The sequence below is a fragment of the Loxodonta africana genome, chromosome 20 (genome assembly GCF_030014295.1).
Source record: "Loxodonta africana isolate mLoxAfr1 chromosome 20, mLoxAfr1.hap2, whole genome shotgun sequence".
In the NCBI taxonomy this organism is placed as follows: Eukaryota; Metazoa; Chordata; class Mammalia; order Proboscidea; family Elephantidae; genus Loxodonta; species Loxodonta africana.
Window position 1 is genome coordinate 73,074,847 of NC_087361.1, and position 26,465 is coordinate 73,101,311.

Genomic DNA, 26,465 nt, shown 5'->3' on the forward strand with positions numbered 1-26,465 from the left:
TCCATTTCTGCCTCAGGTCGGCCTGCATCTCTGGTCTCACTCATCCAGACATTGGCTCCCTGCTCCCCACCCCGAACCTGTTTGTAGCTCTCCCTGCTCCAGTGTATGGGATCAGGTTAGAAACACCATGATGGAGCCTGGTCTTGACCTTAGCAGGATCTCCTCTGGGGCGGCTCAGAGCTAAGTCTCCAGTCTGTCCACTGGAAGATCATTATGAGGCCAACCCCATCCTGATGAACATAGTGTGTGAAGATGATGTCAACATTCAGTCCTCCTAGGGGAGCCTTGGAGCCTGACCCCATTTAGGGAAACCTCCCGATTGAACTGAAAGCCTTACCTCTGTTCCATTTCTCCAACCAGGCCTGAGAGGGGCCCTCCCCTGTCCCCTGATCCCTTGCACATTCTAGGAACTCCCTTTGGCCAGTGAGAGCTCTGATCCCTCTCCATTTGTGACTCTCAGTCCATTTCAGAGATCTTGCTCTGATTTGTCCAGGCACTCTCAGTATCCGCCCAGGGCCCTCCACCAAGGGCCTCCCAATGCCCGGCATCGTGTCTTCAGGTATCCTGCCAACCAGAACCTGCAGTCTGACCAGAGGGGCCACAGGAGCTCACGAGGCCATCAGTGATCATGTCACATGGAGTGCAATACAGCCCTAAAGTGTGTGGGAGAGAGTGCTTTCCCCTGGGGCCTCGTCCCCACCCTCCTTCCTGGTTTTTAGTTTCTCCTCCTGGTTTTATCCTTCCCCAGATGCCCTCACTACTTTCTTTCCCACCTCCCTGCTCTGTGGAGGGGAGGAAGGAGGAGAGCTCCAAGGAGCAACTCTAGCCTGAGGGGCAGCCTCCATGGGAGCAGTGATGCCTCAGGCTCCTGCCTCCCCAGTCACGGTATGGATGCCAGGGAGAGGTAGCAGGCACTGGCTGAGGGTAGCCTCTGGGGACTCTGACAGGAAGCAAAGGCTGGGGATGGCAGGGAAGAGATTCAGGAAGCAGGGAAGTTCTACTATATGCAGGGCTGGCAGGTAGGAAGGGGACTACTGAGTAGATGGGACCCTGAATCGAGAGCTTGGCACCACAGGACACTAGAGGTGGAGAGACTGAAGTCTGAGGAAACTGAGAAATTGGAGGAATAGGGGTAGGGAACTCTTGGGGAAAGCCAACAGCAAGCAGGCTGCAAGTCGGCCAGTTCAGCCAGGCCCCAGGACCCGCCTGTCAGCCCTGCTCCATGGTGGCCCCAGAGACCCTTCGCTGGGCCCCATGCCCCTCAAGTCTTCACAGCCATTTTTTTCCCTCCTCAGCAGATGGGTGACAGAACACACTCAGCTTCAAGCTTGTCCACACCTCTTTATTCCCCAATTCTGCCCCTTCACAGCACAGGGCCCTCCTGGGGAAGCCAGGCCCGAGTGAGCCTACAGGGGTAGGCATTGTCCAGCAGGGCACAGACCCATTCTGCTCCTAAGCTGTGCTGGCTCAGGGAAGCTCGTCTACCAGTGCGCTGTTCAGACAGTTGTAGAGGTAGATATACTGTTCCTGGGGACAGAGGTGGGGAAAGAAGCCTCACCCCACCCGCCCAAATCTAACCAAGAAAGGCTTCCTTGGTGTCTCCTGGCCCCTAGGGTTCCATTTCAGCCAGAGAGTGGCCCACAGCGCACAGCCCCACCTGGGGCTGTGCAAATGGCACTGCCTAGAGGCATCCCGTAGCTGGGCAGAAACTTCCCCACCTCCCGCCCCTTCCCACAGCTGAGCCCCTTGTCACCTCTTACCAGTGTTGGGGTCATTAGGCCACAGGCCTGTGACTGCTGCAGGGCCACGTTAAAGACGTCCACAGTGCACTCAGCCCCCGCCTGCTGCAGCAGCTGCTCCATGGCCAGGAAGATGCCCAACTGGGCCACACCCTTGCTGCAATGGACCCAGAGTTGGATGGGGTGCCTCCAGGGGTGGGGTGGGAGAGGATGTCCAGGTATATGGGAAAACCCAACCCGGGCTGGAGGGCTGGAAGGGACACTGGGCATTTGGTCAACCAAGCTGGGCCTGGGTAGGGAAGGGTACATTCCTACCGTATCCCTGAGAGACCCAAGGGCAGGGGAGGAGGACAGAGGGAACTAGGAGACTGTGCCCTTTGACCCATAACCCAAGCAGAGCTCAGCGAGATGTAAGACCCTGCCAGAGGGGCGCTGAGGGGGTCCTGGCACCTACCACCCAGCCCTTTGTCCACAGCACCTGGAGTGGCTGAGCAGCGTGCCCGGCTTCTTGCTCTTGCCGCGGGAGCAGCACTGGCCCACAGCGACCAGGAAGGGCAGCAGGGTAGTGGCGGGCAGCTCACGCCCAGGCTCCCAGGACGGAAACTGCAGTTGCTGCACCTGCCTCTCCTTCCTGCTCTCTCCCTAGGGACAAGGACCCCATCAGCATTAGTGCCAGGGAGGCCGGGGGGAGCTGACACAGGACAGCCCACCCATCCCACACCCTGTTGCCCCAACACCTACATGTGTGACTCTGAGGAGGGTGCAGGGCCAGCCACCTGTGTTGCTCTCGGCCACCCAGTGCACAGTCACCATATCCGTGACAATGGGATGTATCTCTGTGGGCCAGAACTCCTGGAGTGGGGGAGGCCGTCAGGGCCGCTCAGATAGCTTCCCCAGGTCCCTCCCCAGGTCCTGGCCATCCACACTCCACCCTGACTCCTAAGCCTCCCATCCTATGTCCTCCTCTCCCTTCCCCTGACCCCCTCACCTTCTGCACGTCGTCAGGCGGACACAGGGAGACCAGCACATGGGCCCCATGCTCCCACACCAGCTCCCAGAGCTCCCGTGGCCCCACAGGGCCTGTCAGCACCACGTGGTCGCGGCCAGAAGGCCCACCCTGCAGAGCACAGCTCAATGGCTCAAGAGACCGAGGGCATTCCTGGCCATCCCTAGGAGCCCTCTGCAACCCCAGCCCCAGCCCAGGAGGCCCAAATGGTCAGACAGGACAAGTAAAAGGCAGAAGGCTGGCATCATCTCACAGGGAAGAGCCAGGCTTCAGGCATCTCATCAGGGGGACTCTCCTCCAAAGGAGAAAATTGCACTTGAGAACGATCGTCTGTGGGAGGATAGTGAGGGTGACGCTGCCATAGGTGGTGCCAGATGCCCCTGGCCAGTGCTTGCCACCCACCATCCACACAGTGCGCACACTCACAGGAGACACTGCTGTGCTGATCATGGCCAGCAGGGGGCGTCAGAGAGCCAGCCTCTTCCTGGATGGCCCGGAGCAGGAGCTGGGAGCAAGATGGGCACCGACGCTGGGCAGAGCCCACAGAAGTGCCAGCAGGGCAGGGGAAAGCCATCTTCATTTGTTATCCACCCCTGGCCTGAAGCTTACCTCGTATTCCTTCAAGAAGCCAGCATTGGCGTTGGCCGCCCTCTTGGTGCAGGCCTGCCCGAAGTTCTTCACAGAGATGGGGCGGGACCTGGGGCAGGGGTGCAGAGGCGAGAAGGCACGCCAGCTTCCCCAGCTCCCGCTCCTAGTCTTCTTGGCTCTGCTCAGGGACAGGAGTCGGGCCTGTTGGTGGGCAGGCACAGGAAACCTGAGACCCATCCCACAAGGGCCCAAGGGGGCCATGACTTACTCTGAGGTGTCCAAGGGCCCTTCCAGAATCTTGCTCAGGAGACAGCTGTGCAGGAAAACGTACTGGCTCTGCAGGGAGAAGGGCAGGTCCACTGAGACAGCATGGCCCAGCAGAGAGACTTTCCAGGCCCCCACCCCCCGGGGAGACTGGGATGGGGCAGGGTGAGGGGGGTGCCATTTGGGGACCCTCCCTGTGCTATCATACAATGTCAAAGCTGGGGCCTGCCCCACCTCCCCTTCTACAGAAAGGGAAATAAGCCCAGACGGGGTGGTGACATGTTTCAGCCCCCCCGCCCCAGGTCGTTGGGTGTCCCCTGAGCTCCTTTGCCTGGTCCCTGCTACTACCTCCAGACCCTGTGGCCCCCACAGCCATCCACCTCCCACCCACTCCTTCAGGGTTCCAGCGCCCAGCCCAGGTGGCTGCAGCCCTCACCGGGGTCTGGATCATGAGGGGCCGGTGCAGCCGGAGTGCGTACACGGAGTTGAACACATCTACCATCTGCTCCTGCTCCAGCTGCTGCAGCAGCCTGGTCAGGGCCACAAAGGTGCCCGTCCGGCCCACGCCCGCACTGTGGGGACAAGTCCTGGGGAGCTGAATGGGTGAAGGGGCTGTCCGTGGCCCCTGTGGCCCTAGAGCCCTTCCCCAGAGCCTCCTCCACCTAAGCCAAGCAGGGGGCCTTCCAGGCGCTCACCTGCAGTGCACCAGGATGGGCCCCGTGCCCTGGGAAGCCCGGACCTGCTCCCGTACCAGCTCCACAAAGGTGAGCAGGGAGCTGGGGGCCTCAGGGATGCTGTGGTCAGGCCAGGTCGTGAACTGCAGCTGCTTCACCCTCCGCTGTTGTTGCTCAGAGGCCTGAGTCAGGGAGCGGAGCAGGAGAGGGGGCGGGGGGGCTGCTCCTACTTGTCACTCTTACTGGTCCCAGCCCTGAAACTTTCATCACCAGCTCCCTGAGGGCAGGGGGATACCTCCCCCCTCAGACTGGATGTTCCTTGAGGGTGGTGCCTATGTCATCTCCCTCCCTCTAGATGCCCTGAGCCCTTGAATTCTTTTCTATATAGAGGGTGCCCAGGCAGAGGGATGATTCTGGTCTCTGATTTCCTGCCCCAGGAGGTCACAGCGGGTAAGGCAGTTGGGCAAAAGGGGGTGGGGTGAAGAAAGGAGCCCTGAGCTGAGCGTGGGGCAGGGTACAGCCTTCACTTCTTGCCCCCACTCTACCCTTGACTCACCAAGCAGCCTCGACTACAACCTTAACCTTCTCTGTGCTTCATTACCGTTCCCTAACTACCATCTCCCCAAGGGAGTCGGGAGTCCTGGGCAGTGAGGTCCTCAGGAAGGAGGTCACGGGGACCCTGGAGGCAAGGCACCCTTCTCGGGCAGTCCAGGGCTAAGGCCCACCCCACACTGCCCATCTCCCTGGGACACGCACGTGCTGCAGCTGGAATTCACGCTTGGTCCACTCATCCTCAAGCTCCTCAGCCAAGAGGTGAACAGTGATGTGGCCATGGGTGATGGGGATGGAGTCAGCCGGCCAGTAATGCTCACACAACACCTAGGCCGAAGGATTTGTGTGGGCAGAGGGTGATACTATAGAGGTCATAGAGAGCACCCAACCTTACCACCACGTCCCCAAAACTTATTCAGCCCCAGCCTTCCTCACCCATCTCTCTGATCCCTGCTACCCTGCTGAAATTCTCTCTGACATGACCCAAGGCAACTTTCTCCAGAAGCCTCCCTTCCCTAGCTGGACCCCAGCTCCCTCACCTCAGGCCTCTTGTGCGACCCTTAGAGCTTTGAATTGGCTCCAGAGCTCCTTAGTAAAACTGGGTGGCCTTATTTAGTGGCTGTCTGTCCTTGCCTCACTGCTCAGGCTGACGTCAAACTCCTTGCAAGCACCCTCTCTGTCCCAGGGCCCTTCAGTGAGCAGGCACAGAGGCCTCACCCAGTTTACTGAAAGAAAGGATGCACAGTGCCCCTACCCGCAATGCCCACCCTGGACCGGTCCTCACCCCTTCATCTCCAACCTCTCCAGCCTTCTCTGTCCACAGCAAGAGCAAGCAGCAAGAGTAAGCAGAGGCAATGAGAAATAGCAGAGGCTGTTGGAAACTGAGTCAAGCCGGGTGCACCTGGTCCCTCCCCCCTGCCTCCCAATGCTGGGTGATCCTGGGGAACCCCACCAACCTCCAACCTGGCTGGCATCACTCCTGTCTGCCTCACTCTCCCTGACTGGAAGATACCATTAGGGTTGCTAAGGCCCGTGGCCATTCCTGCCCGGAGAACGTGTGCCACCTGGTGGCTATTTCTGGAAACTGCAGGGCATGCTCACCCTCCCGTTCTCCATGCCCACTGTCAGCATGACAATGATGTGGACCTGCTGCTCCCACACCAGCCGCCAGAAGTCCTCCAGAGTTTTTTTGAGAGGCCCCTGGGTGGCGATGAATTCCTGTGGGTTGGTGTAACCCTGGGGTGTGGGTGGCAGAGGACAGGAACATGTTAACAGGTGAACCCTTGGTCCTCTGGGCCCCACCAAGCACACTGCAGTAAACATCCCATGTGTGACCTCCTAGAGTGAGGACACTCTGTACACACTAATACGTGTGCAAGCATGTGAACATGTGTGTGCACCAAGGAATCAAACCTGGAGGGGGAACTTTAGAGACCCCACCACTACCCATGCCCCACTTCAAAAGGGCAAGAAAACCCTTTATGACAATAAGATACTAATGTCCCAGTCCACCCTCCTCACCAGTGCCAGCGTGACCTTCCTAACAGCAAACTCTGTGTTTCTGTAGTGCTCAAACATCTTTCATGGCTCCCCATTGCCCACCAAACAAAATCCAAATCCCTCAGCCTAACAAGCAAGGTCCTCCTGAATTCAGCAACATCCTACCGTTCCTATCTCACTCCCACTACCTGCCACCTTCACCCCACCCTGCATGCCACTCACGCTGGGCCCTCCGCAATCCCTGTACATTCTTGCCTCAGGGAGGGGTTGTATTCATTCAGGCTCTTCTCTCCAGCCAGAATGTCCTTCCCCCCTTTATCTTCCCCACTTATTAAAATTCTACTCATCCTTCAAGAAGACATCAAGTATCCTCTCCTCTAAAGGAAACCCTGATGGCATAGTGGTCAAGTGCTATGGCTGCTAATCAAAAGGCTGGCAGTTGGAATCCACCAGGTGCTCCTTGGAAACTCTGTGGGGCAGTTCTACTCTGTCCTGCAGGGCTGCTGTGAGTCAGAACCGACTTGACAGCAACAGGTTTGGTTTTTTTTTTCTCCTCTAGAAAGACTTTATTGATACAGGATGTGGACCAAATTGCTCCCTCCTCCATGTGCCCAGAACACTGTGCTTGTTCCCTTGTTACAACACTCGTCACACTGTGTGGTGGATGTGCCACGTCTTACACACACACACAGTCATGCACGCACACACGCCACGTGTTCTGTCGGGAGGTGGGGAGTACAGCTAACTTCCGCAGCCCAACACCGTGCCTGACACAAAATGAAAACCAGTCGCTGTTGTGTCGACTCCGACTCATGATGATCCCATGTGTGTAAGGGTAGAATTGTGCTCCACAGGGTTTTCAGTGGGTGCCTCTGGGTAGACTCAAACCACTAACCTTTCAGTTAGCAGTTGAGCATATAACTGTTTGCACCACCTAGACCCTCAATAAATACCTGTTGGATTGACCTAAAGAAACACAAGCTGGTGACCTTCATGGACATCTAGCTGAGCTCAGGCAGGACAGTGTGTCTGCAAACCAGCCCAACTCCTGAGCAGACAGCCACAGACAGCTGGCAGTCAGCCCTTACCGGGATGAAGTTGGCATTGATGTAGTCGGAATGGGGCTCTCCCTCCAGCTGGGCCAGCCTGACCCGAGAGTGGTCATCTGCAGAGGGTAAGGTTGTGCCCTCAGTGCTGGGGCACACACAGCCTCCTCCCTCCTCCATGCCAGGCCCTGCCCTCTGCCGGTGCCCTCGCCTGCCCCATGCTCACAGGGCAGTACATGTGGGTAGCGGTTCTTGGTGGCGTTGGCAGGATGTTCTGCCTCCAGTCTGGGCTGCTCCTTGCCCACCTCCTTCAGCTCCTGCAGAGATTGGGGGCAGGCAGTGGTGTCTGAAGCAGGCCCATCTCACCCTCATAGGACAGGGCAGGGTGCTGAGTGCGAAGCTGGATGTTCCAGCCTCACGCCCCCGTCCTTCCACCTCTGAGCCTTACCTCAAACTCCTGAAAGAAAGCCTGGTGACCGTGAGCGCTCTTAGCCTCATAGCTCTGCCGGAAGCTCTGGATGGGGATCGGCCGGTGGGTCCGCCTGGTGGGAGAGGGAGGGAGCGGGCCTGGGTGTGCGGGTGGTGGGCACAGAGTGGTGGACCTCAGTCTTGGCTGCACAACCTGATCTCCGCAAGCTGGTGAGAACCCAGCCCCTGGGCTCCAGTCCCTGACCTGGAGTCTGCAGGCATGTTTAGCAGGCTCCTGTGCTGCAAGGGCGGGGCTGCAAGCCACCCACCAGCATGGAAGGATGGAGATGGGGACACACAGGAAGGAGGGGCAGGGTGGGGGCCAGACCTGCACGGAATGCCCAGGCCTGGCTTATAAACCCCTCCCAGGGTCTGCAACAGGGCTTCCTGTACAGCTGGTGCTCAGTTAATGTCGGTTCAATACGAAGTCAGTATAAGGAAGAACAGGAGGGAATTACAGACCTAATAGAGGACAGAGAGAGAAAGAAAAGAGAGAGATTTGGCCTGACAGGATCCAGCGGTCACTCAGGGAGAAGGTAGGACTGGAGTTGGGGAGTTTGGAGGAGAAGGAGGCAGAATGAGCCAAGAGGAGCTGGAGAGCCCAGGGGTTGGAGAGAAAGTCCAGGCAGGTGGCTGGGGAAGAAGGGCAGCGCCCTGTCTGGGAGGCATCACAGAGGTGCAGGCTGCAGGGAGACTTGGCAGTGTCACCTGGGGCCCACCCATGCAGGCCCCACAGCCCTCACACCACGGGGCTGGCAGGTGGCGGGGGCACAGTACTCACCGCAGGTTATAAGCAGTCAGCTCTTGGGAAAACTGATTCTTCTGGGCCCTGCAAAGGGCAAAGAGGACTGTGGGAGGCAGCCTGGGGAGGCCAGGGCAGGGCTAGCATCTTCTGGAGGATGCCACCCCTGCCCCGGCCACACGGCACCACCCCGCTTACAAGCTCTTCCAGCCCCCAGCCCACCCAGCTCACCTTTGCCGTTTTGCTCGCCGCCAGCACAGCAGGCTCAATACGGCACAGACAGTGAAGACACAGCCCACCACAACGCCCACCACCACAACGAGGGGCACTGCCGCCCTTGGGATGCTGGCCAGGGGCTCTGTGGGGGCAAGGGGAGGAGGGAGCATGGCAGCCTTGCCCCCAACCCTGCCAGTGCCATGCCAACCTCACCTGGGCTTTGGACCCTCTGGGCAGAGGGCACAGTGGCCCCCCAGAAGTTCCAGATGCCAAACCAAAGCCAGAGGTGGCTTTGAGGGGGAGCATCCTGGATGGGCGCCAAGAACACCCAGCAAGCCCTCCCTGCTCCACCTCCTAGGAACACCCCCCAAAGACCCTACTCCCATCCCTGGCATCCTCAAACAAAAGAGGGCAGAGGCCTGGTTACCTGGATTTTCTAGAACTACATTGTCCAACAAGGAATTCCTGGGTGGTGGAAACGGTTAACCACTCGACTACTAGCTGAAAGGTTGCTGGTTCGAACCTGCCTAGAGGTGCCTCAGAGGAAAGGCCTGGTGATCTGCTTTTCAAAGGTCACAGCCTTGAAAACCCAAAGAAGTAGTTCTACTCCACAAACATGGGGTCGCCATGAGTTGGAATCAATTCAACAGCAACTAACAGCAGCAACACTGTCCAACACTGTACCCACTAGCCACATGTGGCTATCGAGCACTTGAAATGTGGCTAGTCTTAATTGAGATCTGCTCTAGGCATAAATTTCAAAGATTTAGTAAGAAAAAATGATGTGAAAGATCTATTTTTTTTTTTAATGGATCATGCATTGAAATGAGTTAGATATCTTAGTTTAAATGAAATGTTTTTAAAATTAATTTCAACTGGTTTTATCTTTTAATGTGGTTACTAGGAAATTTTAATACATGTATGGTTCACATTTATGGCTTGCTTATGTTTCTAGTGGGCAGTGCTGTACTAGCGTGTGGATGGCCGGGCCACACGGCTGTAGCGGGACAGTGCTGGAAGGAGGTGTGATTATGGACATTGGTGAAGAGTCTCTGTCTCTACCTCCAGCCCACCCAGGGCAATTCTGGTGCCCAAGCACCTTCATCGCGAGCTTCTGGGCCCCTCAGCTCTGCTAGGCAGGACATGTTCTCCCTGGAGTCTAACCTCAGTCCCTCCTGCTGCTGGTTGGGAATGAGCCTCAGAAGAGGGGTCCTGGCACTTCTCCCCCACTCCAGCGCCCAGCTGGAACTGCAGCTAAGTGCCCACCTTACCTGAGAAGGCTGAGAAGGAGATAATGGGTTCAGGAGGGCTGGACCTGGTAAAGGCAGCAACACTGAACCTGGGCAGAGAAACGAGACCTTCTGTCGGGGGAGGGTCAGGCAAAGAAGGCAAAGCACCTCCCAGGAAACCAAGTCATGAGCAATAGACCCACAAAAAGTAAGAGCTTCCTTCATCTGTTTAAAAGATATAGATTGAGTTACCTGCCACCTAAGAGCAAGCCTCCCCTAGCTTTTCTTCCATCTTCCCTGACCTATTCTGAGAGCAAGAGTAAGCCCTAGAAGTAGACACCTGAATATCATTGGCATTGCTCCAGCAAGCTGAAACAGAATCCACACCCCATTTTCCTTTCTGAAAAAAGAACCATGTAACAGTTGGGTGTTCCCTTTTTTGCCCTGCCTACCAGGAAGCCCAGCCAAAATAACTCTACTCTTTGTAAGTTAGCCCAGATCTTTTGTTGAAATATGTGTAAACAACCCATCTTTTAAAAAAAAAAAAAATTATAATGCCCCCCTCTGGCCTTAGCCCTCACCTGTACTGGGCACCTGGCTTGAGCTGCCCATTACATATCTCCTGAGTCTGGCCACAGTCCTCTGTACCCACAGGCACCATCCAGATTCTCGGCACAGCCCAGGGCCCCGGATAGAAGGGGTTGGGGAGCAGGATGGCCAGGTAGGAGTCACGTCCTCTGTAGTAGTGGTCATACCAGGTGTGGTTGATGGCTTCCTGGGGAGGCCGAGCCACTGGGAAAGGAACAGGAGAGGGATAGACAAGGTCAGCAAGAGGACCAAGGCCTCCCCCCCGGACACGGAGCGGTGACCCCATTTCTTCTAACATGCGCCCACCATTCACAACCCAACAGCCCCGTCCTCAAGAAAGCTCTGGTTCTTGCTGCTCACACCACACACCAGGCTCAGACGTTTCACCTTCCAGTCTCAGTCTCTGAGTCACCTACGCCAGACTGGGCAGCGGCCTGGTCCCCCCACACCCATCCCAGGCCCAGTACTCACATGACATGTCGGTGGTGGCGATGACACCATACCACTGGATCTGCCCATCATCCTTGCCAAACATGCCTGGCGTGATCACCACTCCCATCTCCGACTCGTGCTTCAGCTGGGGGGCCATGGCTAACTCTGGGGGGTGCCAGGCTGGAGGTGGAAAGGAGCAGAGTAAGGTCACCCTTCCAGGGCAGGGCCATGCCTACGTCTCCCAGTTCCTGGCACATCATAGGCCCACAGCAAATGACTGATGGATACACGTAAATGAGAACCGTAAGATTCCTAGCCATGGTGCCCAGAGCATGAGGCTCAAAAGCACGGCGTCGACGTACGTGAAACGCCTAGGAGAAACACCTAGGACAGGCAAGTGTATAGCCACCAAAGTTCATGAGTGGTTACCAGGGGCGGGCAGCAAGGAGAGGAAAAGGGGGCCTCATTGCTTAGGGGACAAAAAGCAGAACTGACCCATAGGGTTTCCAAAAAGCACCTGGTGGATTCAAACTGCTAACCTTTTGGTTAGCAGCCGTAGCTCTTAACCACTGCACCACCAGAGTTTCCATTAAGGGTGATAGAAATGTGGAAGGGTAGAGAGGCTGGACAACACGAGGAACGTAACTCATTCACTGGATTGTACACTACTCTGTCCTATAGGGTCACTATGAGTCGGAATCGATTCCACGGCAGTGGGTTGGTGGGTGGATTGGATTGTACATGGAAACAATGTTAAAAGGGCAAATGTTTTATCACATGTATGTTTACTTTTTTTTTTTTTTAATGTGGTATCAAAACAGCAAGATCAGGGCCAGAGGACAGGGTTGGGGCTTGGGGACCAGGGAGTGAGAATACCAGGTGGGCAGTGATGAGGGGGAGACTGCGGGTGTGGAGGTAGCCCCAGAGGCCGTGAAAAGTGCCTACCCTCCGCAGAAGTGGCACACACCAGGGTGACCGCCCGGCTCCACAGCCCGTTTCTGCCCAGCACGGTGAGGCTGAGGCGGTAGGAAGTGGCGGGCACCAGGCTGGACAGCAGGACAGCATCCCCAGAGGTGTTGGCCTGGAAGACGATGTGAGCATTCCCTCCCACTGCCAGCTGCTCTACCACCACGAGGCAGGTACCCACGTCCCCAGTGGGCACCGTCCAGTTCAGGACCAGGTGGGTGGCCTCTGGCTGGCACTGCACGTCCTCCACGGGGTCAGGCTCTGTAGAAGTCAAAGGTTCTGCCTTGTGTGGAGGCCAGACTCAGTGTACGCCAAGAGGAAGGTATCTGGATCAGGGGCTCTCAAAATCCTCAGGTGCAAGGGACTGGGCACCTGTGTCCACAGAAGGGGCCCCAGGCACACAGAGAAACACCTTCTCCCTCGGCTATCACTGCCCTCTGCAGAAGCACAGGGGGCGATGGCCCCACGGCAGGTGGGCACAACATCCGACTGGGAGGAGCAGAGGCTGGAGTGGAATGGGCAGTGCTGCTGACTGGGTTGGGGTCTGCCTCTCAGGGTACCACCATCTTCCCCGACAGACACACACATACCAACGGGCAGAACCACGGAGTGGGTGGAGGCCTGCAGAGGGCCCGCCTGGCACAGCACCGACAAGGAGAGGTTACGTCCAGGTGTGAGGCCCCTCAGGACGAGGTGGGCTTGGCCGAGCACCAGAGGCTGCTCCCAGGAGAGATACCCAGCCTCTGAGAGCTGGGCATGGCATACCCCCTGCCCCAAGGGGCTGCTGGCCCAGGCCAGGTTGACCACGGCACTGCCCGCCTGCATCGATACCAACAACTCACTGGGCAAGAGTGGGGCTGTGGAGGGAAGGAGAGAGGTCAAGCAGACTTCCGATCCCGTCGCTGAGGGCCTGGGCCACAATACCAGTGGCTTGCTGACCCCATTCAGAGCCCTTGCTTATGTAGGTAGGGAAATGGGGCAAAAGGGAGGTGAAGGTACCGGTGAAGCAACAGCCCAGGGGTCTCAGAAGCACCCTGTCCCCACCGCCACTCACAGGTCCAGCCAAAGGCGTTGGCCGCCACAGCACGAAGGGGCCCAGCCTTCGAGACCACCTCCACCTCGTACTTCGTGCCCGGAGTCAGAGCCGAAAAGCTGGTGCTGTCCACCTCGGGTCCCAGAGTGCTGGTGCCCACCCAGACACCCGCCTGGTACAGAGTCACCTGGTAGCTGTCCCGGCCCCCAGGAGCATGGACCCAGGATGTCCGGAGCTGGGTGGGGCCTTCACTGGTCACATTGACCAGAGGAGGGGTGAAGGGAGCTGCAGGGAGAACAAGATACAGGGGGTGGAGAGGACAAGAGGAAAACTAGAGACCAAATCCTGCTCTCCTCCCTCCGGAAGAGATCTCCCCACTTCTCCCTCCATCCTTGACCTAATCAAGAAACTTCTGGGAGTCTGAGACCCCAGTTCAGGGGCAGCAAGTGAGCCTGTGACCCCACTCCACTATAAGCAACATGGCGGCAGGGCTGTGCCATTCATCCCCAGGTAGCAGAGTGCAAGCTAAGTGTCTGTTGAATCAGTGAACTAATCACCGACACTCCCACCATGTGCGCCTCTCAAAGGCAGAGCTAGACTGGGCAGCACCAGAGTTAAATCACGTGCTTCGCCCAGCCCCAGCACCCGGGGAACTTTTAACCAGTTGCCATCATGTCGATTCCAACTCATGTGTGTCAGAGCAGAACTATGCTCCAAAGGGTTTTCTGTGGCTCATCTTTCGGAACTAGATCGCCAGGTCTTTCTTCCAAGGTGCCTTTTGGTTAGTACCACAGCATTTAACTGTTTGTCCTGCCTTTGAAGGACCCTTAAATGGGTGCATCAGGGTTCCGAAGGGCAGGCAGCTATCTGTGGGCCCACGTGCTTCTCCCCTCTCAGAGCTCAGACACCCAGTTAAAGATTGCTTTATAAATAGGGAAACTGAGGCTCAGAGAGGAACAAGGCTTGCTTTAGGTTCTAAGCCACAACTAGAACCCAGGTCTCTTAACTCCCAGGCCAGCACTCTTTCCAGCACCTTACAACACTACCTCCCAGGCCTGTCTGGGGTCTCAGTGCTGGAGAGAAATCTAGGTGGAATCTAGAGGAAAGCAGGGAAGGTGGCTGGGATGGAAGAGGGAGACTGAGAGGGGAAGACTGGGGAGGTCACAGCTCCAGAGGAGGATGGTGCTAGGGTGGGGACACCTGCTGTCGACAGCTCTACCGGGGACTCAGCAAGCAGAAAACCAGGAAGACTCAGGCCAGCACAGGATAGAGCTGGAAACCCCAGCCCCATGGGCTCTGGGGGCTTTCCGGGGAGGAGAGAACCTCGCTGTATGATGCACAGCAGGTTCTGCCACTTCTGTAACTCCAGTTCTCTTTTTCCAGCACCTTCACTGACAGTCCCCGCCCCTGCTTCTCTCCCCTGCTGGGGTTAGCATAGGGAAGGAGTGTGGACTCAGGGTCACACTGCCTGATGTGAATCCCAACTCCCCATTTACAGCTGAAGAACTTAGGGCAAGGTATTTTCCTTCTCTGTGCCTCAGTTTCCTCATCTGTGAAATGGACATAACTATAGAATCTGCCTCACAGACCTGTCGTTACAAGAAATAAATAAGAAAACGCATGGAGATCACTTAACGAAGTGCCCGTGAACATCAGCTATTACTGTTGCTGGTATCAACCACTCATGGGCCCAAATGGGGCTTGAGGTCTGGTCTTGGCTGGGTCCACACTGTCAGCCACAAGAGAAGCTGCAGAATGGCGTGCCCATGGCTGCTATACCAGTGAGCAAACGCCGTGTTCTACCGCCTTCTGGAATGCCAGAGGGCCAGAGCCCCGAGGATTCCTGGTAAGGGGAATGGGGTCTTCTGGCACCTCAGAATCGGCGAATGTGCTCTCAGCCAGCCCAGCTGCCTGCCCACAGGTGACAAAGAGGTCAAGGGGGACCCACAGGCCCTGGGAATTCGAGGAGCATGGTGGCGGTGAGGGAGGGTGGCACTGAGGGCACTCACTTGTCCAGCCCGTGGCATTGGCACTGCTGCTCTCATCCGGACCCCTCAGGGTGGCCAGCTGCACTAGGAACTTGCTGCCCGGGGACAGCTGGGCCCAGGAGAAGTTCTGGGCCTCCGGAGTCAGGGTCTCCTCGACTACCAGAGTCAGAGGCCTTAGGCAGTAAAGCTGAAGCCGGAAGCCATCCCTGACCCCGGGTGGGGGGCTCCAGGAAGCCATCAGGGCATGAGGTTGGGAGGCAAGGCCCAGGCTCAAGTTAGCAGGAGGAGCGGGGACTGCAAGGATAAGGAAAAAACGGAATTGGAATAGCCAGAATCCCCGGCCTCTCGGCCTCTCCTTCCCTGCTATCTGCCTCCCTTCCCTAGGTCTCTGAACAAGCTCCAAACGTTCTCAGCCTAGAAGTCCAGTTCCACAGGGCTCTAACCCACTCTCCTTTCCTTCGCAGGAAAGCCTCTTAAAGATGTGCCCTGACACCCACTCCCCACCTCTTCCCCAGACTGTCACCCATTGGAGCACAGTGTCTGGTTCACATCTGTTCGCTGCAGGACCCGTACAGCGTCCACTGTCTGGTATCACTTGTGGGCCCTGGCCTCCACCTCACCTGCAGGCACTTCATTCCCGCATGGACTCACGCCTTCTCCACTGCGGGCCTTGGCACATGCTTACCCTTTTGCTAAAGCCCTCTGCTCCTCATCCCACCCAGACCCACACTTTCCACTCAGCTCACTCTCTCCCAAAACACTCTCTCTGCCTCCTAAGCAGGTGTCCTCTCTGTGAGTTGTGAAAAGATTAGGCTGAATCCAGAAAATTCCCCGTATTTGATGCTTGACCATTTTAAACTACAAAAGCTAAAGTCCCATATGGTTCAAGTTAAATCACTCTGCACAGTGTTACCAATACACTTACCCTGTATTGTAATATGACATAATGATATAATTTACATATAAACCATCTGTTTGCTTTCTAGACTGTCTTGTTCATGATTTTTAGCCTCAGTACCTAGCTCAATACCTAGAAAGTGTGAGGCATTTGTTAAATATTTGTTGGGGGGATGGAAGGATTAATGGGTGCATTTTTGGGTGGGTAGGTGTGTGGATGAGTGGGTGGATGGATAGATGGGTGGGTGGGAAGATTCGTGGGAGAGTGGATGGATGGATGGATGGATGGATGGATGGATGGATGGATGGATGGATGGATGGATGGATGGATGGGTGGGTGGGTGGCTGGGTGGCTGGGTGGGAGGGTGGGTGGGTGGATGGGTGGATGGGTGGAGGGTGGGGGGGGTGCATGGTCAACCAGATGGAAGGAAGTCAAAAATATCTGCAAATTGACTAATGAAAGGCCATGTTGGCCCTTTGAGTCGAGAATGTAGCCCACAGAAGGGCAGAGAGTAAAGAAAGCCAGTAACCCACCCCCACTGCCCTGGGCTGGCCCCCCAGAGGCTATGGCCAGGAGCTCACCAGTGCAGGCATGGGTCCTCCGAATGCTGGAGTTGAGGCTACCTGCCCAGGCCCATACAGACACAGTGTAGCAGGAGCCGGGCACCAGAGCCTGCAGAGCCAGGCTGGAATTGTCCGGGCCCAAGTCAATGGGACTGCCCAGTGACTTCTGGCTGCCCTCTTGGTCCCAGGTGACCCTGTAGCCTTCCCGCTGCCCTGTTGGTGGGGCCCAGCTGATGGCCAGCTCAGAGGGGCTGACCCTGCTGATAACCTCCAGTGACTGTGGTGCCAGCGGCCCTGAAGAGAGAGGGGGTTTTGCAAGGAGGCCCTACAGTGTCTGTGGTCCTGTGATGCCCCCTGCTCAGCTCTCCAGAGCCTCTTTCCTACCCAGACTTCCCTCTCTAAGGCCAGGCCTCCCAGGCTGGAGCTCAGGACACACTGGCTGGCACTCACGTGTGTGGCCCATGAGGCTCTGGGTGATAACTCCCCGAGCTGAGGCAATGTTCACCCGGTAGCAAGCCCCAGGCACCAGCCCACAGAAGGTGATCTGGGTGGCACCAGATGGCACAGAGATATTTCCAAGGAGGCCTGGGGTGCCCTCAGCATAGAGCAGTGCCCTCCTCCCAGGCTCCCTGGTGGCCTCCAGCCCTTCCAGCTGCAGTGTGGCATCATGGCCTTGTGTGGGCTGGGCTTCAGAATCTGGAGAAGACACAGGCCCCAGAGAGTAAGGACCTGCTGCCTCCACATGCAGATGCCCAGGCAGGGCCCCACCTGGTACCCCCAGCCCAGACTCACCATCCAGCCAGGCACTGGCCTGGGCCCAGGCATCATAGGGCCCAGCCAGAACTTTCAGCTCCAGAGCATAGTGTCCAGCAGGCAGGGGCCCTGGGAATGTAGCACTGAGGTCCCCAGGGCCCAGAGTGACATTTCTTTCCACCGGCCCACTTAACCTCAGCAGGTAGCCATCCCGGGCACCCGGCCCAGCCTTCCAGCTTGCCCAGAGCTCCGGGGGCTGGGGGGTCAGCACCAGTTCCAGAGGGGCAGAGGGATCTAGGGAGGAAAGGAGCAAATATGTAAAGAAAGAATTAAACAGTGGATGAGGAAAACCTACTCATTCTGCCAGCTTCTTTCTACATGCCTTGGACCTCGTCTCATCCAGACACCAGCAGCCACCATTTGCCAAGTTCTGGATGAAGACTGGTATCTGTCCATCTGGCCATGGACAGCAGTGAGGGAAATAACCAGCACGGCTCTGAGTACGCTACACATAGTATCTCCCCTTCACTGCTCACAACACCATCAAGTGGACACTACTATTACTATCCCCTTTCCAAGAAATGGAAAATGAAGCACAGAGAAGGCAAGTAATTTGTCCAAAGACCCACAGTCAGTGAGTGGCAGAAATGAGATTCAGAACCCAGGTGGTCTGGCTCCACTACGCTTAACCACTACGTGACAGAGCTTCTCTGAGTAAAGAGAAAAATTGTAGAAAAGTCAGCATGGGCTCTGCAGGCACCCAACCCAGGTTCAGATCAGCTCAGCCACTTGCAAGTTGTGTGACCCTTGGGTTCTTTCCCCTCTGGCAGCACAGCTCCCTCTACCGTAAAATGGGGATAACACCATTAACATAGAGTCCCTGGGTGGCACAAAGGCTAAACACTCAACTACTAGCTTAAAAGTTGGAGGTTCAAACCTACCCACAGGCCCCTCGGAAGACAGGCCTGGCTATGTGCTTCTAAAAGGTCATGGCCTTGAAAACCCTGTGGAGCAGTTCTACTCTGCACATGTGGGGTTACCATGAGTTGGAATCTACTCGACAACAGCTAACAACGACTAAAATACAACGACTAGTGTAGAATTAAATGAGATGATACATGGACAGAGTCTAGCACAGGGCCTGGCACACAGAAGGGTTCAAGTGAGGATAACTGTTACCATCATCATCTTCTCAGATGGGCACCTCCACCAGCCAATTGGAGGGGCACACCACCCTCCAAGCCCCACCCCCTCCCTGTGGAATTCCAAAGGAACCCCTCCCCCACCAGTTGTATCCTGGCCACTTGGCCAGCGGCTGCTTCCCCAGTGAGGAACAGCTGAGCAGCCTGTGTTTTGCCCCCTGCCTCTCAGGCACTCACAGGTCCACTCAGTGGCGGTGGCTGTGGTGTTGGGCCCTGTTGCCTGATGGGGCCCCACAGCAGCAGTCAGGGTCAACTGATAGGGGGTGCCCGGAGAGAGGTGAAGGAAGGTGTAGTTGGAGACCCCCGGCTCAACTACTACGGTCAGGCTGGTGCCACCGGGGAGGTCTGTGAGTGATAGGTGGAGCCAGGCAGCGCCCTCTGAGACATTCCAGGAGGCTCGCAGGGCGCCAGTGCCCATGGCATGCAGCTGCAGGTGATCCAGAGACACAGGGGCTGGAGAGAGGATGGAGACAGCAAAGTCAGTCCTGGCACCAGCCCTGCACTATGTTGGGATACATCTGCCTATGAGGCTCTGGGCTCACCACTGTCGCCACCACTCTCGGCTTTGCTACCAACTGGTGACTTGGCCAAGTGCCCACCTTACCTGTCCACTGGTGGATGCTGGTCTTTGCTTGGAGGTTGCTGGCCCAGGTGGTAACCTCCAAAACATACTCGTTCCCTGGCAACAGGTTGCCAAATCTGTAGGACCGGGTGCCCGGGGGCATGGAGATATTGTGTGCCAATGTCTGAGATTCCAGGTGGTAGAGCAGAAGCTGGTAGCCATCCTGTTCCCCGGGAGCAGCACCCCAGGAGGCCTCCAGGCTAGATGGGCTCCCAGAGCTCTGGAGCTGCAGGTCACGGACAGTCGCTGGTGCTACAGCAGAGGTCGAGAGAAGCCCCAAGATGAGAGGGCAGCACCCCTCGGCTTCCAGTGCTTCTAAGTGGGTCACTGTACCTGGCCTGGTCCTCAGAGAAGTTGTCCCCTTTGGGCTACCCTGCCCTCTGTGAGCCCTCCAGAGCAGCCAACTTCTGCCCAGACCCCAGCCAATGCCTCCACCTCCAGCCTGCAGGCCACGCACCAGTGTGGGTAGTGAGGGTGATGGTGGCATTCTGAGCACAGGGTCGAAGGGCAGTCACTTCCAGCCGGTAGCGACTCCCTGGCACCAGGTCCTTAAACTCAAAGCTGGATGCATTGGTGTGGACCTGTAGCTGCCGCCCTTCGGGAGAGCCGAGGGGACTCAAGCGAATGAGCCAGAGTGTGTGGCCAGGCCCCCCTGGCTCTGGGGCTTCCCAGCTCACAAACAGGCTAGTAGGCCTCCCCTGGCTGCTGACGTTCACTTTCGGGAGTAGCCCTGGACAAAAGGGGTTACAATTAGAGTCTCCCAAGGCCGAGTCTGCCCTGAAGAAGGAGAGCGAGCAGCAAAGGGCCAGAGCAGAGGCAGCATCTGCATGGAAAGACTGGCCCTGCACCCACCCTAACCCCCTTCCCCACTGCAGACACCTACCTCCACTCTCTTCAAGGTGCCCTTCCAGGGAGTGGCATGCGTCTACCTGTGCGAAGGAGGAGAAGGGAGAGGGAAGGAGATGGATGTGACAGCCAGTGGGGGACAGGGCCAGGGCCGGAGGGAGAAGGCTCTCATCTGGCCTGACACTCCCCCAGCTACAGCTAAAGGGTTATCTCTGGGAGGGAGGTACACCCAAGGTGCGGCTGGAGCAATCTGTTCTGGCTGTGCCGGCCCGGGTGGGTGGGAAGCAACCTCTGCTCTCGCTCTCGCCTAGTGCAGACCAGCTGTGGGGCCCCCGCAGAGCGGAGTGGGGCTGGGATGTGCCCTAGAGAGCAGAGACCCTGCCTGCCTGACCTACCCTGTTCCTCTCCCCCATGCCCACCTTACCTCAGCCCAAATTCCTGGGAGCCAGAGAAGGGCGGCAACCAGGATTGGGGGCCTCATCCCAGTGTCTGCAAAGGAAGGTTGGGAGGCTGCAGTGGGGAGGAGCCAGTCCCCACGTCTCAGCCCTCCCCTCGGCCCGCTGGCTGGCTGGCGGGCTGATGGGCAGGCAAGGGTGGGAAGGCCAGAGCTGCAGGCAGACAGCAGACAGATGGCAGTAGACATGGAAGAGCAAGGGGCTGCCACTCCACCCGGGCCACTACCACCGCAGTCTGCCCAGCCTCGGCAAGGCGCAGTGAGGGAGAGGGGCGGGGGCTGGCTCCAGGCCCAGAAGGTGGAAGGGGACTGCAACTCAGACTGCAGACCAGCCCATCTCCTCCTCCCTCTGCCTGCTCCACCTCCACCCCACATCCAGGGAGGAAAACGTCCTGTGCTCTGGGGTGATGAGGAGGCAAGATGGTCTCGTGGGTGGGTAGACACAGCAGAATGGACTGGCTCTCCACTCCCTGATCTGGAGGAGGGCTGTGTGTCTATTGGCTCCATCAACACGTGAGAGGTAGATAGGGTGTTTGTTTTCCTGTGTGTGTATCCTGGTGACATTTGTGTGCCTGTGTGTCCCTGTGTGCTGGGTGGATGGACCACTATGAATGCGGGTCCCTCCTTGTGAATCCATGTGGCCCGATGTCCTTGTGGACAGAGACACAGGAGAGCATCCTAGAGGTCTGAGACACAGCAATGGTAGGCCTAGAAGAGCTCACCTGGCCCTCAGTCCAACCTTCTCAGTGCCAGATGAGGAAGCTGAGATCCAGAGAGGGGAAGAACCTGACCCACAGGGTGTGAGGAGAGGAGCTGGACTTGAACATGAGGCTTCTGATTCCGCTAAACAGGGACAGCACCCCCTGCCTGGTCCTCACCCTCCCAAACTGGGACCTTCCAATGGGAGACCTCTGGGGAGTGGGCCAAATCCCTAGGGTTTTGCTTGTCTTTCCCCCACCTCTCAATACTTCAATCACTGGGGCCCACACCTGTTTCCTCTGCCCCCTCCCAGCCTGCACCTGGCTGCCAGGCACTACATAGACCTAGGCTAGAAGACATCAAGCTTGAGGCATGCCTTCACCTCAGCCTACAGTCAGCTACCCACCTCGAGCTGCTCACCGAGGTGTCCCCACCCCAAGACAGCTGAAGGCATGGAGGGGAGGGAGAGCAGAAGGAGAAGAAATGGCTCTGGGCCCTGGGAAGGGAGCTCAGGACTCAGGTGAAAACTCTGGAAGTGGGGAGGAGAGAAGATGAGGGAAAGACAGGGGTATAGAAACTCTGAATAGCAAGACAGCTTCTGTGGGAGCCAGTCCCTGGGGTTGGCCCCAGCATGGAGGGTTGGCCTGCTCAGAGGCCAGCTCAGCCCAGGCCAGCTCAGCCTCGCTCCCAGCTCAAGCTGAGCCAGGGGCTGCCTGCTCCTCCCCCACTCCACCCAACCCCAAACCTCAGAGCCACCCACCAGGCCCCTGGATGGGGGCCTGGAAACTCAGCACTGCAGACTCATCAGATTTTCCAAGCCGTGTGTGCCTGTGCGTGTGTGTGTATGTGTGTGTGTGTGTGTGTGTGCGCGCGCGCACGCACGCGCACGCACACACGTGCTCTTTCGAAAGAGGTGGGGGTTAGCAACTAGGGAAACTGATGTGAAAGGGAGGATGTTCTAGTCTGGCTAAGAGGTGAGGGAAAAATCCCATCTACCCTGTCCCGCCTCACCTGTGGGCCCCTCACTTTGCTTCTTCTAGCAGAGTCTTGATCAGCAGCAGCCACGGGAAGAAGTGGAGTGGAAACATGCTAATTCGTAATCTAATAGAGGACATGTGTTTAAGTAAGGGGAGGGGTCCCAGACCCTTCCCAGGAGTCCCCATGAAACAGGAGCCTGTGGAGAAGCACAGACTCCTTAGCCAGTCCCATGGGCCGAGCCCAGCAGAGGCACCTGGCCACAGAAGGCACACATACCAGCCCCCTCCTGGCCACAGAAGGCATGCATGCCAGTCCCCCACCACCCCCCCAGTCTGGTGTAGCCCTGGAGATGAGAGAGGGGGCTCCAGAGAGGGTGAAAACAGGCTCTTAGAGATAACAAGCAGCCTCCCCAGCCCAAGCCTCCCCATTCAGCAAAAAAAGTACCACAGGGCTGTGTCTCCCCTCCCCTCCCCTGGCAACCACCCCCATAGACAAACCCACATCCTCTCCCTAGAGAACACTTGGGGTCCTCCTGAGGCCTCAGAGCACCTTACTGATTCCTTGTGGAGAAGCCAGGATGCAGATCCAAACGTCCTGGCTCCCGGACATAAGCCGCCCGATCTCTCCCCACAGCAGTCCTCTTCCGGCCCCTCCCCTTATCTCCCACAGGCTGAAGCCAGACCTTGGGCATCCCCCACACTGGGAATGACAATCACAGGCAGGAGAGGGCCAGGGTGGCTCAGGACAGGGAAGTTGCCCATTCTACCTCCCACACTCTGGGGAAGGTCACCAGGGATTGGGAGGACCTAGATCCCACTGCCCAGGCTGTGGGAAGGCAGTGGGGCTGGGGGCGGTGGGCCACCGGGGTGTGGGGTATCTGTGAGGGTGTGTGTGTATGTAGTGCAGTGCATGTGTGTGCACGGGTGGGCCATGAGGGTGCACAAACCTGTTTGGATGGAGGCCTGGGTGCCCTTGTGGGCATCTGGAACAACAGGGAGGGTAGGGGAGAGAAGAGAGCCTTTGGGAAGAAAGGGCCACATAGTAGAACAAGTGCGCATCTCACTGGCTCTGGGCTTGGGAGAGGGAGAGGGACTCTCACCTGCCCGAAAGTCCTCCTGGCAGAATCCTAAGTTCCAGCAAACAGGCAAGGAACGACCTCTTCCCTGGAGCTCCAGGAGGCTATGCCCTGCTCCCGAGTGCTGAGCTAGCCTGGCTCCCTGGTGCTCTCAGCCAGGGGTGAGGGGTATGAGAAAGTCGCCTTCACCAGCAGGCACCAAAAGATGGCAGGGAAACTGGGCTGGGGTAGCAGATGGGCACCTAGGATGGCCTGGCACAGAGATGTGGCCCTGGTACATGCCCAGTGGGTCCCCTCCTCCCTCAGCATTCAACAGGCAGGCCCAGGCCCACTCCCACTGCCCTATCAGCTCTTCTCTGCCCCACTCGCCCAGTATCTCCTCCGGTGTCTCCCTGCCTCTTCCTGGGTGAGCCTCCTGGATTCCAGCTCTCTGTGTCTCTGTCTCCCCAACACAGCCCAGGGACAAGCCTGGGCCTGTAAAGACAAGGCTGAAGAAGCTGGCCAAGGCTAGCTGAGGATGTAGGGGGCTGGAGGCTCAGAGCAGCCACCTAGGATCCTGGGGCTTCTCCAGAGAGGAGAGGAACTGAGTTGGGGAGCTAAGAAGGGAGTGTGCAGAACCCAGGAGTCCTGAACCCCAGTCTCGGCCCTGTCCTCAAGATCCTCTACCCCTTGGAATTTTATATTGTGGCAGCTTTTGCCTCTGGGGGCTGGCAGCAGCCTGCCTAGGAGCTCCTTGCTCCCTAGGTGTTGCCAGGGAGCAATGACTTGACTTCTGGGACCTCTGGATATGCGTGCTTCAACTGAGGGCCTTCGGACAAGAAGGAGTTGTGGCTCTCGGCCCCTAGAATTAGGGAAGGACTGGAGGAGGGAGGCAGGAGAATCTGGAGGTGTGTGGCCAGAGCTCAGGAGGGGTGAGGGCACGGAGCACAGGAGGCACAAGGCATCATCATCCCTGCAGCAGTCCCTCCCCAGCCTAGTCTGGGACTGGGACACCTCTGGCCTCTCTGGAATGCACTCCTGGGGATGGGGGGGCAGGGGGAAGGGAAGTCTGGAGGCCTCTGGGAGTGACTTCTTCTCTCCAGTAGCTGCCCACCCCTGGGTCAGAACTACCCCAGGCACCCTCTACCAGAAGGCTGGCTGGAGAACACAAGGCAGCGAGGAGGAAGGGGCAAGAGTCCGGTGAGAGATGAGACTCGGTAACCCGTGGTTCCTTCCACCAGATGCTGTTCCCCAGCCCCCTCCCCTCTCCTGCTTCTCAGCAGACAGCTCAGAACACTAGCTGTGCCCAAGGCACCTCATACCACAAGGGTGACGTCATTCTCAAGGCTGACCTTGACGAGGGAAGTGCTATCATCATCCCCCCTGGGGGGGGAGGAACCTGAGGAGGAGACCAAGAAGCAGGAGGTTCGATAACTTGCCCAAGTTCTCCTGGCTAATAAGCCACACCTTAAACTCACATACGGGTCTTTCTGACTCTCACCCATTACTGCACTTTCTCTGGAGTTGAGGGTCACTGTCACCTAAGTCTTAACTCAGGAGGGCAATTCAGCAATATGAGTGAGGAGAGAGAGCTGCCTGGGGCAATTCTGCCCAGGGTTGGGCAGCTTCTGGAGGGGAGAAGAGAGAAGTCACTCCCAGGGGCCTCCAGGCCCATCCTCCTCCCTGAGTGCACTCCAGAGAGGCTAGAGCGAGGTGTCCCAGTCCCCGCGCCCGACTGGGGAGGGGCTGCGCAGGGATGACACAGGTCTTGTCCCATCCGTGCTCGGTGCCCCGTCCCTCTCAGCTTTGGCCACACAGCTCCACGAACATCCAGGCATTTGTGAGCCTGAAGGGGAGATGGAGTGGGCAGGAAGCAAGGAATGACTATCCCCCCCAAACACGCCCTAAGGGAACTAGGAGACTCTTGGGATTTTGCCTAATCCCCAACCATTAACCCCCACCAACTACTCTCCTCATCTCCTGGCTCCCAGCTTCCTTGCTGTCACCCTAAAGCTCAGCTCCCACCTACTGGAACCACTGCTGGGCCCCAGCCTCACCAGGGGCTGGAGGTGTGCCTACAGCCAGCAGGGCTCAGACCAGGGAAACCTGGGGCACTTGGGGGACCAGTGTGGGGAGGGCTTTTGCCTGCTTCCTCCTCCCCCACCCCTGTGGTATCCTAGCTTCCTGTTCTTGATAACAATCAGCAACTGGCCCAGAGGGGGTGGCCCTCTTTCCAATCCCCTTCTGCCCCCACCTCTTTTCTGTCCTCAGGGCCACCACTATCTCAGGAAATATTAACTATTTGGGAGGTAGATGAAGCAGAGGCCAGTCTCAGGTCACTGCCCACAGGTCAGTGGGGATTCTCAGATACCTGCTCCATTCCTCCCAACCCATCTTGGGCACCAGAGGCAACTGCTACCCCAGCTTCTCATCAGCCTCTCCCAGGGAAACCCACCCACTGTCCAGAGGAGCACACGCCCTCAGCTGGCTCTGGAGGGACTCAGAAAAGAGCCAGTCCTCGGCCTCTGTGCCAAGGGCAAGGCTAGGGGCTAGGTGGCCTCCGAAACCCCCAAAAGTCATCCTCACTCTTCATTTCATGCCTCCTCCCTCATGGGCCACCAAAGGCCAGAGCCCTCCCCACCACCCCCTCCCGCATGCCCGCCCCCTGGGCCTACTGTACTCATTTCTTTTCTGCTGTCACCGTCTGATGGCTGAATCAGAGAAGTGGGAGGACAAGAGAGGAGGGGATTGTGTGTGTGTTGGGGGCTGGGAAGAGAAGGGTGTTCGGAATGTCACAAGGTAAAAGGAGACCTGCAGCAAGCATGAGCCGGATGGGCTGCTGGCCAGTACGGGGCCTATCCAGGCCAAGCAGGGGCTGGGAACAGTGGAGTCTTGGACTTGGGGGCCACTCCCCAGACCCCTGGTGGCCAGGCACCCCAGCAGTGAAGAGGACACGGGAGCCCCCGGTGTGACGGCCAGAGACCGCCTACTCTGTAAGTCTTCTGAGTAGGTATCAGGATTCTGGGAGGAGGCCTAGAGGGCATGGAGGACCCAGGGAAGCCCCAGATCCTCCTACAAGTTGTCTCTGCAGCCTGCTCCCTGGCTGGCTGGCCTGCCCTCAGGCCAGAGGTACTTGAGAGCTGGGCTGTGGCTCAGGACCTTTCTGGTTTGGGCCTGGGCCTTTCCCTCCTGCTGCGGAGCAAGGAGTCCTGCCTCATCTCTTCCTCACCCCACCCCAAGTCTGTGCCCACATCTGCTCTGGGCAGATGTAGCCTGTGCTTGACCATGAACTCCCAGCAAACAGACAGAAGCTGGACATGACAAAGCCCCCGAGGATGGGCACTGCAGGAGGGAGATGGTTCAGG

The 26,465-nt window shown here is 57.6% G+C and overlaps 1 protein-coding gene across 1 annotated transcript; it reads right to left on the bottom strand.

The window, feature by feature from the left end:
- Window positions 1-1,213: 1,213 nt before the first annotated feature.
- On the bottom strand, window positions 1,214-24,605 carry LOC100674804 (receptor-type tyrosine-protein phosphatase V). The gene is made up of 34 exons (XM_064272990.1): window positions 24,568-24,605; window positions 24,423-24,483; window positions 20,340-20,353; window positions 19,527-20,107; window positions 19,052-19,321; window positions 18,625-18,900; window positions 17,285-17,539; window positions 16,943-17,188; window positions 16,511-16,786; window positions 15,053-15,325; window positions 13,065-13,328; window positions 12,601-12,867; window positions 11,990-12,271; window positions 11,084-11,224; window positions 10,606-10,816; window positions 10,067-10,134; window positions 8,811-8,937; window positions 8,619-8,666; window positions 7,818-7,911; window positions 7,596-7,686; window positions 7,412-7,488; window positions 5,925-6,059; window positions 5,028-5,150; window positions 4,293-4,453; window positions 4,034-4,169; window positions 3,602-3,669; window positions 3,355-3,511; window positions 3,172-3,250; window positions 2,999-3,075; window positions 2,728-2,856; window positions 2,481-2,591; window positions 2,218-2,381; window positions 1,761-1,896; window positions 1,214-1,527 (listed from the first exon to the last, which is right to left on the bottom strand). The coding sequence occupies exons 1-34, from the start codon at window positions 24,603-24,605 to the stop codon at window positions 1,468-1,470; spliced, it is 5,496 nt and encodes a 1,831-aa protein (XP_064129060.1). The 3' UTR covers window positions 1,214-1,467.
- Between the last annotated feature and the right edge of the window lie 1,860 nt (window positions 24,606-26,465).